At 38.8% G+C, this 12,680-nt stretch overlaps 1 protein-coding gene across 2 annotated transcripts in view; it reads right to left on the bottom strand.

Moving 5' to 3' along the window:
- The window catches only part of ADAM12 (ADAM metallopeptidase domain 12), a 182,990-nt gene that overhangs the window by 61,371 nt on the left and 108,939 nt on the right, over nt 1-12,680 (bottom strand). For both annotated transcript variants that reach the window (XM_013185841.3, XM_067000318.1), the window contains exon 6: nt 4,404-4,581. In XM_013185841.3, the coding sequence (XP_013041295.2) occupies nt 4,404-4,581 (178 nt within the window). The remainder of the gene's footprint in view (nt 1-4,403; nt 4,582-12,680) is intronic.

The following is a 12,680-nucleotide window of genomic DNA, read 5'->3' as shown; positions in this document are numbered from 1 at the left end:
CTTCTCCTCATGTCCATGCGGTGCTTACAAAAAAGACCTGTACAACCAGGATTTGATCACAGCAAGCAGCAAAGTGCTGCAAAGTGAATCTCAACCTTTCAGGTTTCTGCAGCTGCAATATTTGAGTTATCTTTCCTCACAGGAGAATATCAGCTCCAGGAGAAAGGCCTTTGCTATTTCCAAGGTACATTTAAAAAAATGATAAGATAACTTTTAGCAAACATTTCAAGCAACAGACAAATGGGCAACCAGAAAAAATGAGTTATAAAGGGATATCAAGTAAAGCAGGATAAAGTAATAAAGGAATATTGAGTATCAATCAAGTGGTCTACTTATAAACTGTGTAGGAAAAAAAAAAGAGAACAAAACTGCAGGAAAAAAAAAAAGCTAAATAAACTGTCAGTGTCTGGGAAAACAAACTATAATGTTTAAAAAATAGCCTACATTTAATTTTGCATCTGTGTATTCATGTGAAAGAGCGTGTCGTGTTACTTGCATTTCTGAATGCAGGTCCAAAAAAATCATAATGCTTAGCTCCAAAAGGATCACTGAAGAAAATTAAATGATTTTTTAATGCTATTAATCATAGGACAGCTCCTTTGCTACCCTAAATTTAAGTGACCTATTAAAGTCTGTGGAAGTTCTGTGATTTACACCAGCTGAACATCTATTATTCCTCCCTTGTTTCTGGAATAAAACAGTTAGGGACCAGAGGTCCCAGCAGTATGTCTGATCTTCTCGCCAGAACTTAAGGACCTTAAGCAGTTGTATGACCTACTAATGACTATGATGTCTCAAACTGAACTAGTGCTCTTTAACCCAGAACATGACTAAAGCTTTCAAAAGCAAACAGTGTGTTCCAAGGCAAACTATGCAATCCCCTGAACTGAAGCTAAGTCAGTACTGGACATCACCTTCCAGCCAATTTTCACAAAGTTTTCTTCACATTAGCAAAGTGTTCCTCTTTGTTATCTGCAGATTGATGATTTTGAATGTTTTACAAGAAACATTGTGTTTAGAGGAAAGTGACAGATGCAGCCTTCAGTAACTCTAACTTTCCGACACTAGAAAACTCATATTTAATAGTGTGACACAGCCTTTAAACCACAGGAACTGGAAGACATTAAGTTCCACTTGGATGGTATTTCTGGACTGTGAAACCACTAGAGGCCAGCATTAATGAACTCAGCATCAATGGTACAAACACTTGACAGGATTACACTTATCAGGAGCTCCGGCAAATGAGCATGGGTAGGTATTCTTACACCTTCTCCTGGTACTGGAGCTCCCTGTCATCTTCTTTGTCTCTTCTGGAGGCAATTGTCACCATCATGGGGACATGGCGTGTGCATGGACCTGGTGCATGTGCCCATGCCTCCTCTGCCACGCAGGGCATTGGCAGCGCCTGGTGGTATGCTGGATGGGAAGCAGACACCAGGAGCCAGCACATCTGCTCCTGCTGCTTCTGTAACAGCAGCAGGTGCAGTGTAAAGGGCCTGCCACATCTCTACAGACTTCAGCCGAGCCTTTGGTTTTTAGGCAGAGCTTGATTCACCTCTCCGCAAAATATCGGACATGAGTGAGATGCCACGGAAGGCAAACGACCATATGGGTTTTGTTTGTGGCAGAACTGGTCTCTCAGACACTGAATGTCTAATATAAACCTGAAATTTATTATGCAGCCCTGATTAGAGACATACCCCAAGATGCCTCTAGTCTTCTTCCAAATGAAAAGTAAAAAATTGAGACATGATTATCCAGGTGCAAAGATATAAGAAGAGCTCTGTTACACCAGTCAGCAAGCCATTCATTTTTTACCAAAAATAACACTGTTTGGACCGGAGAGAGTCAGCCTGAGAGAAATTGGCTACCAAGGTATAATGATATAAGCCTCTGGTGACTGATTTGCATAACAAATCCATTCCTGTGATTTGCCCAAAGGCTATGTGTATTCCTCGGATATGATATTTATTTATAAAATGTACCTAATTATCACTTCTTTCAGCTTGCTTTCTGCATCCCACTGCATCAATGCACAATCCATTGACTGATTGAATCACTCAGAATTAAAATGAAGAGTCAGTAATACAGCTATGACAGATATTAACAATAGGAGACAATAAGCTTTGTTCAGCTGATTGCTGTCCTGCTCCCCTGCTTCTCCCATACCTGATCCTACTGCAAAACTGCTGTCCTATACCACCATATATTCCCTGTGCTCTCCTGTCTGGGAATTGGCACAGCTTGGATTCACAGCACAATTTTGCAACCTCTCTCTTTCTCTGTGATCTAATTCCCCAAAACAGCTGCTCTGGGATCCACTGGGACCACACAAATGGCTATTTTGTGTGGCTACAGAGAAAAGCCATACAGTAGGGACTGCCTTACATAACAGACTTGCTTTCTGCAGGATCCTCTCTTAATGGAGATCAACTGGAAGATCCACTGCAATTTGAGGGTCCCCTGTTTTATGACATATCCCAGTACTTACAGAGACCCAGCTCTAACAGGGAAAACTGTGTCTACACACACCTGCTGTGTTATTTGCTTTGATTTATTAAACCTCATGTTTGGATCTGGGAAGCTGAGTTTATTGTTTGTTTCATCATTGATTTGTACTTAAATCTAACCTAAAGGCTAGTCTAAATTTGTGATACATTGATCAAACATTTTGGCTCTGCTCAATAAGCATTTAGTGTAGGTATTTGAGTGAAGGCTCAGGGAAAAAAAAAAAAAAGAAAAAGAAAAAAAGAACAGCTCCCCAAAAATCTGCCAAGAAACCTAAAATTTTCATCATGCCCTAAACCTGAGACTGGATTTGCGTTTACTTCTTTGACCCGGTGTAATCTGGAGCAGCCTTGTGTCTCCTTATTTTGCAGTTCATTCTTATTAAGTGTGTCCTGACAGTCTGCTTAGTTGATGACAACATTGAAATGTGAAAATTCAGTTCACATATTACATTTGACAACTTCCAGAATTCATACATTAAAAGCATATCCAGCATACTCATGATATGTATTTTACCTAACTCTATGATGTGGTTGTTGACAGGTTTTATAATTACATCCAGTGAACCACGGCAAGAATATCTTTCAGATATTTAAGGTGAAATTTGACATGTAGTTGAAGCCATCAACAAAATGTGAGAACCATGAAGGCAATTGTAAAATTGTTTTGATTGCATCAGCTAGTAATATGCATGCTTTTTATTTCAGTTTCCTTGTGTTACACTGATTACCTCTGCAAAGTCCCGAACATTTGGGGGCAAACCTTAATAAAGATGTGACAAGAACTTTCCTATTCACATTAAATAATTTGAAAATACTTTTTTTTTAGGTTGTGGTAGGATCTACAGAAACACTCTGGCATAGTGTAGGAACCTATATTTGAAGCTTCATTGACAGGAAGCCCATTTTGATAGAGTTGCATTTATAGAAGGACAAGCTGGAAGGCCATGGCTTTGTTCTGCCATCACATACGTTTCTAAATATGTTTTTATTTAGACAAAAAGAAATTTGGACAGATAATGCCTAATATTCCTAAAATATAAAATAATTTAATTCTACTACATGAATAAAATCTGGTGATGCCATTTAGGTTGCTTTCCTTAACAATTAACTCAATGTGAAGGTTTAGTAGTACACCTAACTATAAACCCCAGTATGTGACAAATAATAAATTTTGAGGCCAGCTTTGTAACATTGTATAATTTCTGAGCACCTAAAACAGTCTTTTCTACAATCCCCTTCCAAAATGCACATGAATTTATTGTAGTATTTCTTCTTCCTGGTTTTCAGCTCATTTCATTTTCTACAGTTTCCATTAGCTAGATGCATTTCGCATTAAGGACATTTCTTCTTACATGAAAACAATTACAATAATACTTCTGTAAAATAATATGGTGAGAATTTGTTTTGTCTGCATAAGATACTTTCCTGCTAGAATGTAGAGGTTCATTTAGGTTTTAAAACACTATTTGCAAGGCATCACAGCTATCATGTTCTTTTCCATCTTGGGTGGGCAAGAACTTTTCCAGACCTTGCTTAGTGTTCTTATGGATTCTTAAATTGTTGCTATAATCATACATGAACCAAAATATAGCACCATAATACAAAACCACAAACTTTTCTGTGCCATCTCATTACCAGAGAGAATGTATAAATAAAATGCAAGAGCAAAAAAAAAAAAAAAAGCAATAAAGCTTTAGCAAATCATGTAAGTATATGATTAACTTTAAGCATATTCTTAAGCACATATCATCAACACAAGATGACTATACGGTTTAATGGTTTGCTCAGTAGGTATATAGGGATTGAGGCTGGAACAAAGATTTATTGTTGTCAGTAATATGTAAATGCTTGCAGAAAGGTGTAAAAAGGTGTAAAACTATATAATCCACCTACCCTGCCAGCTTGAGAATGGTGTGTTGTGTCATGAGACCTCATGGCAGAAATATCCAGCTGGTGGCCACAAGATCCTGGAACTATTTTCAAGTTCTCTGCTCGGTAGATCTTGTGTTCAGTTGTAGCACCTTCTATTGGCTCCAGAATGTAGCTTTTGTTTGCAAATACAATAATTCCCCTGTAGCACAAGAGAGCAGAGTAAGATGCACGGCTTTCAAGAACTAACCTATGTTTGTCTTCAACAAGGTTACAACAGGTTTTAATAATGACGGAATACGAAAAAGCAAAATGCTGATTTACAATGTCATGCCGAGTGGAGCAGGAAACATCAAAGCTGTATATTTGTCACTGCAGCACACTACACCTTACAAGAAGCAATGGCTCAAAGAAAATTTTCCTCTTCTGAAGTGTTGTGCTGTACAGCAAAAGTACATTTGTGTTTTATGTGTTTTCCATCCTCCCAGTGATGCATTGCCATTGCTGACTAGAGTAATGATGTGCGGGCATCTGCGGACCAATTGCAAACAGTAGTGAACAAAAGCATGGAGAAATGCTTTTATAAAAAAAGGTACAGAGAAAAAGAATTCATTATGATCTGCAGATACCTTTTAAACCAAATGCTGATGCAAGCATCGCATCTGCCAGATGAAAGATGTATCATAAAGGATTATTAAATTTTACATCATGGGGCAGTAAAATGAAACTCGAATATATTAACTGGTGGATTCTCATTTAGCATATTTTACTCCCCCAAATAATAATTTTAGTGTAATATCTGCTGTCTGAGAATCCCAAAGACTTTTTAACAATGGAAGCACTCCTGGCACATTACTGTCAGCTACAGTGTGCAAGGAGGAAATAGGGGTTCAGAAAGATATTCAACACCATGTTCCAAGAAACCCCTGTGGAAGAACCAGGGACGCATAGTCAATCCTAGGCTTCTTGTGCTGTCTCTTTACCAAAAAATACTCCAGACCCAATAGAAGCTTTTCTTGGGTTCTTGTTTTGGGTTCTGCTTGACTGTTCTGAACTGCTACAGTAAAACAAGTTCAGTTCCTCCTGCTGGCATAAGGCTACAGAGATGCACTTTCAGCTGAGCACAAGAAGAACCAACAGTGTGGTATGGGTGTCCGTGGTCTGCTCATGCTGGGAATAGGATTTCTGGAAATATATGGCACAAAGTAGGATGATTTCCAAAAATACCACTTGAATTAGTAGTCAGCTGGAGGAAGCAGCACAGAGTGACTGCTATGCTGTATATCCAGATATCCATGATACCATAAGAAGGCACAGGTTAGGTTTACAGACAGGGCTCAGGTAGAAATTAATGTGAGAGGAAAGAATTTATTATTCAGTATCTAAAGTACAAGTGTCATATCCCAAGCACACACCACACAGGAGAATCCTAGATAATTTCTGCATTTAACTGGATATCCATTTTTGTTGGGTAATTATGTGACCAAAGTAATGGACCTTTTAAAACCCATTTGTTTGTTGTTAACTATGGATAAGCATTTGCTTATACAGTGTGCGAGGTATTTATCAATTGGACAATGCACTGAATAGTGCACTGCACTACTGATTTTTCCAAGTCTGTAAATTAGGAAGGCGTAAATCCCTGAACACTGGCAAAGTTTCAGCAGTACCATTACAATCTACAGAAAAATCATATGAAACTTTCAATTGGCCAAGGTATTCTTCCTCAATTCCTCTCATTCGTCTCTCGACATTGCTCTATACTATCTCTACACTCTTCTTATTTCTGTCTGTACTACAGCTAAGGTGAGGTACTACAACCATTGTGAGACCAGTATGTGTCTCTATAAAATTCTGCAGAAGGCTTTAACAAAAAAAAAAAAAAAGAAGAAGAAGAAGAATAAAAAGAGGAAGTAGCCAGGAGCAGGTTAATGACACCATAAAGACTGATTGAAAAATAAAAAGTAAAATTATCTGGAAAAAGCTGCCCTAGCTATTCAAGGCTTAGAAAGATATGATGAAGAAACTCCTAATCAATTAACTGAAACTTTAGTTCCAAGCTGACAGCCCATTTCTTGCAAAAAAAAAAAAAAAAAAAAGTCTTCCTTCGCATCCGTTCAGCCAAGCCAACAAATGACCATTTCACTGTGAACTATAACAGCTAGAAGTCTGAGGGAAAGACTGGCAATCCATGGTATTAAGAAGGCTGTGTAACAGCGTTCACGGAAATATCTCCAGTGAAAGAAGTGTGCTTTACTGATCTGAAACAAGAATCAGTCTCTGATAATCCATCTGCAGCTTCCTTAGGACCCTTGGCAAACCAGGTAAGATGTATAATATACCAATCACAAAGGCATGCTGTCTATGATGGATGACAGCTGGAAAATCAGGCCTGATTTATCACAGCAACCCTTGTAGCTATAGCTAGGATACGCTATAGCATGGCTGACATACGAGGTACCTCCAAGCAGGTTGTCCTGTGATTCGGCAACCTTACACCCTACAGTGCTAAGGCATTATTTTCAGATCTGCCTTATTCGTTGAAGAATTCAGGAAACTTGGACAACACATCCTCTTTGCTCCAATAATCATCAACTCTGTAATCAGCATAATCAAGTAAGTGTTGTTGTCTCTCCCTTGTGCAATTAATCGTTTTATTTTGGATGCTGCTGGAAGCAGACATGGAGGCCAAAGTCCATTAGTCACTGTTTGAAATGGGCCAGCCTTACCATCTCCCTTTACTAACAACTCCAAAATAGCATATAAATATGTAGGTTTTATTTTTAATATTAAACTTCATCCTGCTTAAAACCTTAGATTACAAAAAAAAAAAAAAAAAAAAAAAGATAAGACTTGATAGTATCTTTTTGCTGGATAAAGCTTACTTACTGGTTTTTGCATTTCAGGAGTTCATAGCCAAAATACCCCATGATCGCCACGTTTCCAGCACATCCTCTAGTATATCCAGCTACTGCCTAAACTAACTAACCACTTTTTTACCTCTCATTTTCTTTTGCTGCAGGGGATACAGACAAGTAAACAGACATCAGAGTGATTAATTTTGTTTTCTACTGAGCACGTGAGAGCTAGGGCAGCCTATTCAACTTGTCACTGAAACTCCCATCCCAAGGGACAGCATGAGTCTTTAAGAAAAGTGCCATCCTTTACATATGAAAAAATCCCATGCTAAAAAAGAAATCTGCAGATTCAGCATAAAGGAAAGTATACATTTCATTTAAAGCACCTTTATCCTTTGAGTACTGCCTACAGGATATCTGCACCTGGCTTGTGACCATCTGTAATAAGATAATGAATATCAAATATGAATTATCTTGGCCAGCTCTCTGTTTTTCACTAATTTTCTTTTCCTACAATTGCATTTTCCCCCACTGATCACTGCCAAACACAGCACCTTAAAAATGCAACTGGTCAGAAATGACAGTTTCTTTTTTGGTGTGGCAGGATTGGATGAACAATACCTACCAGTCTTTCATTACTGAGAATTTGATGCAAATAAAATAAATCCATAATTACTTTTTTCCTTCCACTTTTTTGTCAGGTGTTTCACAGAAGCCTCTGTTACTCCTATGCAGCTTCTGTGTATTTGTCTTGTACATTGTTCTCCCATGCTCCTGAGGCAGCCTATGTTCCCCCAAGACCAAGATGGGGCATTAATGTTAAGTAATACAATGCTTTTCAAAAAAGGCAGACAGTATATTAAACTACAAAACTCCAGCCAAAAATGACACGAGGAACTCCAAAGGGATCCCAGCAGCTCTGTGAATGCTCAAGCAGCAACTATTCTTTAAGACAAACTTCTAGAGAAATCTGTGAGATGTCTACCATTACCTCTATCAGGAAAAAGACTACCAGAATTCCAAAGCTTATAAATATTTGGGAAAAAATGCAATATAAAATATATTTTATTTGGTCTCCAGGTATCTAACTCACGGAATCTGTATTTACTACAGTCCCAAACTATAGTGATACTGGGAAGTCAGAAAGATCTTCCAAAAGAGCTGAGCAGGAAAGACAAGAGATAATTTAACTCCTGCCTAAAACAATCAGGCTCTCCTCTTCATCACCAGTAGCAGAGAGGGTGAAAAATAAAATCTATACCATACCGCATGTCCAGACATCAGTTCACAGGCTTTGAGCCAACTGGAAGCAGCTTCGGTGTGGTCTTGAGCCTGAGCTAATATTTTACTCTGCTTCTCAGGAGGGTTTGAACCCTGCTCATGTCTGGTGCTCAGCACCGAATAAACCACATCCACTTTGCTGCTAATCAGCTCTAAACATGAACAACTCATTGGTATTTGCCTACTATATACCATTATACGCCATGTGGAAACACAGGGAACATGTAAATGGGATGGGCTATGATGGGAACTCTCCCTCCACCTCAAAGAAAAAGAAATTAAAACATAACTTAAGTAATGAATTTGTTATTACCTTGCTGTTTACCTTGCCAGGAATCTCTCATTTAGTGAAATGCAATTTGATAGAATAAATCCTTTACTTAAATCAGCCATAAAAACAAATGGGATATTTTTTTTTCTCTTAAAAAGAAGAAAAAAACAAAACAAAACCTAATGCAAGGCCAGCCGTATTTCATAAATCAATAGGCTTTAGGAAATCTCAAAATATAAATGGGATTTTTCTTTTCCAACTTGTCAGCAGAAGCAAAGGCCCTGCCAACATAAACCATCAGTGCATACTTGTCTGAGAAATTGTGATGCTGAAGTAAAACTTGGCTAAGACAGCATTACATGAAACTGTGATATATTATTCTGCTGTAGTGTAAGAGAAAAGTTAGGTAAATCAATAAATCTGATATTCATGAATGCAATTAAACATTTGGTTTTAATGAAGCACAAAGTTATACTCATTTCTAAACAATAATAATAAAAAGCCCTATTACCACTGGAAGAGGAATGTAGATGTTTTCAGCTTGTAAGAAATTAGTTAGACTAGAGGGCAGTCATGCTTTCACACCATATATTGACACCGAGTCTGCCTCTGTCCACAGTAAAAGACCACGCAGTACTCATGTGCTACTTAAAAAGCTATAGGGCCTTCATTTCACAATTAATGGTATGGCTTCAAAAGGAAAGGGTCAGATCCCACAGCTCTGCCACAGATTTCAATGAGTTTTGTCTGCATAGATAACAGAAGTGGAGCCTCGTGGCCCTCCAGCTGCCTGGGACGGAGGTACTGCAGTTACTCACTGCAGTGTTTCTCAACGTGTGTGATATCAGAAGGCAATCCATAAAGTGATGGGGCATTTTTAGTTATTTTTCCTATGCATCTAACAAATTCACAGGCATGCAAGCAGACAAACAAAAAGAAGAGGGAGAAAAATGTAGCAAATAAAACCTTCACTTTTAGTCTGGTTTAATTAGTTGCGGTTAAATACTATTGGAATAAATGAATAAGACGACGGATATATATATATGTATATTTTTCCTAACAGATTAGGTGCTCTTTAGGTATTTTCCAAATAGTTCGGTCTTTATTTAACTTAAAAGACTGGGAAATACAGAAAATGGGAGCTGTACTCCCGAGGCAGCAGTACTCCTGTCTCTAACAACGTCCCCCAGGCAGCCTTGGCCAAGCAATTCACCTCTTTCTGCATCAGCTCCTCACCTGCAAAATGGGTTAAATTTTAGCAAGCACACAAAATAATGATCTATTGATGAAGAGCATCACATGAGACCCAAGCAATACCATTATACTGGTATACTGCACATCAGAATTCTATTAAAATAACAAGTCTGGCCCAAATCAACAAACACTAGCATCTCAAAGGGAGGTTAGAGCTGTTGCATTATTGGTTTCACATATTGCAGTAGTGGTAGAGGTGTTCTCACTCAGACACATCATTAGTCAAATACATGTTTTATTCCAGCCAATGCCTTTCATTAACCTGAAAATATATTCTATAGCACGGCGTCGAAAATGTAGTCATACCCAGAGACTACTGTAGCATGCACTTAATCCTTTCTCAGTGCAAGACAGATGTGTCCAGAGTGAATGCATAGTGGTCTGCAACTTTGATGCCTGGAATTTAAGTAGGGAGTTACCTGAATCAGAAGCAGTAGTGCAATTCCATGTTCACATTTGGGTGGCAAGAAACATTAATTGTGTTATCAGAGAAAGTGTCACATGTGAGCTTAAGTGGGAGGATGACAAGGCAGACCAAGGACACCAGAGAAAAATGATGAAGGATAGATGTTGGCATCACTACCCATTTAGTGAGCACATTTTACAGCATTGTGAAGCAAATCGTGTAGCCATAAATGGAAGCTTGATTTAAACTTGCACATCACCTTGAGGTTTGGAACTTTTTCAAGTCACAAAATGTATGAATATATATATACAGTTACATATAAATCTAAAACAATATTACTAATACATTAATAAGTATTTTTAATATTATATATATCTCATTTTTTATATAGTAATGTATGTCATATATATACATAAATATTGTCAGACACAGACTGGAGGGAAAAAGGGCAGGCTCAGATGACCAGGTATGGATCATCTCTTACACTTCTCCTGGCAGCAGCAGTGGTGCCTGGGGCATTACTGTGCACCCAGGGACAGTATGCACAAAGTATTGTCAAAGAGTGGACATAATGTTCATCTCAGATCAAAGTGACCCACAAGCAGTTTACCATTTAAACAGAGAGAATACAGAAACCATGAAACCCCAGAAACTGAATGCTTTCTAATGTAAAGCTCAAAACCTCCGGTAGTTTCACGGTCAGATAACTTACAAAACATGTGAGATGTTTACATGAACTGAAAGCTCTTCAGAAAATATGAGAGAAAGAACACATCCAAACCCAGGCTTTTCTCAGTTGGGATTTTCTCCTAACTTCTTTTTTGGATGAAATCTCCCCTTTTGTGGGGAAACTATGCTTGAGGAGTTATGAGGAATTCTCTCTCTCTTTTTTTTTTTTTTTTCTTTTCTCACTGGTTTCCTACTTCCATTCCTTTTTTAAATAGTTGATGTCTGGATGTCTGGAGTGTCATTTTTAAATCCCCTCTTCAGCTGACTGTGTCTGGGACGCGGTGAGTTCCGCCAGGCCATTTGACAAATGGATGGCTCTAGTATTGGCGGCCTCGTGTAACGTAGCTATGTAATCCCGTTAATAATTACTGTGTACTGCAGTCGTATTCCCATTGCTGTCACCGTGGACACAGCATCTTTCAGTCACTGATGGGGATGGACAATGACTGAATACTTTTACACATGTGAATGGGCTTGTTATCTGGCAATTAGGTAATGCTGAGAGATTCTTAACATTTTCAAGATCTTTCTGTTGCTTTGGAAAGAAAAGGCTTCCTATGAGATTTGTAACCCTAAAGTACCAAGGAGTCTCTGAGCAAGGGCTCTGTATGTGCGTTTGGGCCTGCACGTCCCCCTGCCAGCCCCTGGCACAGACCATGGAGGTTTTGCTCTTCTTCAGGCTACTTTTTTTGTGTGTGTGTGCCAGCTTCTGCACTCTCAGAGAAATCAATAGGGGAAAAATCATTCAAGTGTATACAGATTTATCATAGCTGTGTGTGGTGTCTGCAGGCAAAAATTATTTGCTAAAAACTTGAAGAGCCTTTGAGCTGAGATAAACAGAAGGGCATTTCCACAGGATGGGAAGGAAATTACTTGGTTAGTCACCTTCCCCTTCACCTTCCCACAAGCTTTGAGAATCTAGTTGGCTTTCTTATCCAGATGGAAGCCCCGGAAATCCTGATTACCCATTGTTCTCTTTTGGTGCATTCAGCATATATCGTCTAGTCTCCACCATTCACCTCTTCCTCTTCCAGAGGAGCCAGCAGGACACAGACTGTGGCATGACTCTATTCTCCTCTAACCTGTATTTTAGTCTGCTACCAGTGTCAATCCAAGTATTTATGCCATTGTAATCCTACGTGAATCCTATCATGAATCCTACTCGAATATTGTGCCTGAGAGGATGTAACATAGCTGGAGTACGTGGGTGTCTGTGTTTAACAGAACTGAATCTACCTTTCAGCTATCTTTATATCTCACTCCTCTACCTGTCTGAAAAACATAAACTAGTCAAATATGTCTTAGTTTGCAGATTTCACACTTTGTTCTTCCTGTATCTTATGACAGGCAGGCCAATCACATTGTATTTAGAAGCTAACAACACATCTCAAATGCCCAACCGTGTCCATAAGAACTTAGTGGTCATATTAGGTCGCAGCAGGGCTGCTCCAGCCCAGCACCCTGCCTCCGGCCAGCAGCAGATACTTAGGGGTAAGAACATA

Source organism: Anser cygnoides, chromosome 7 (assembly GCF_040182565.1).
Source record: "Anser cygnoides isolate HZ-2024a breed goose chromosome 7, Taihu_goose_T2T_genome, whole genome shotgun sequence".
NCBI classification, from domain to species: Eukaryota; Metazoa; Chordata; class Aves; order Anseriformes; family Anatidae; genus Anser; species Anser cygnoides.
Note: the sequence above shows the minus strand (reverse complement) of the source record. Positions and strands in the feature narration are given on the sequence as shown.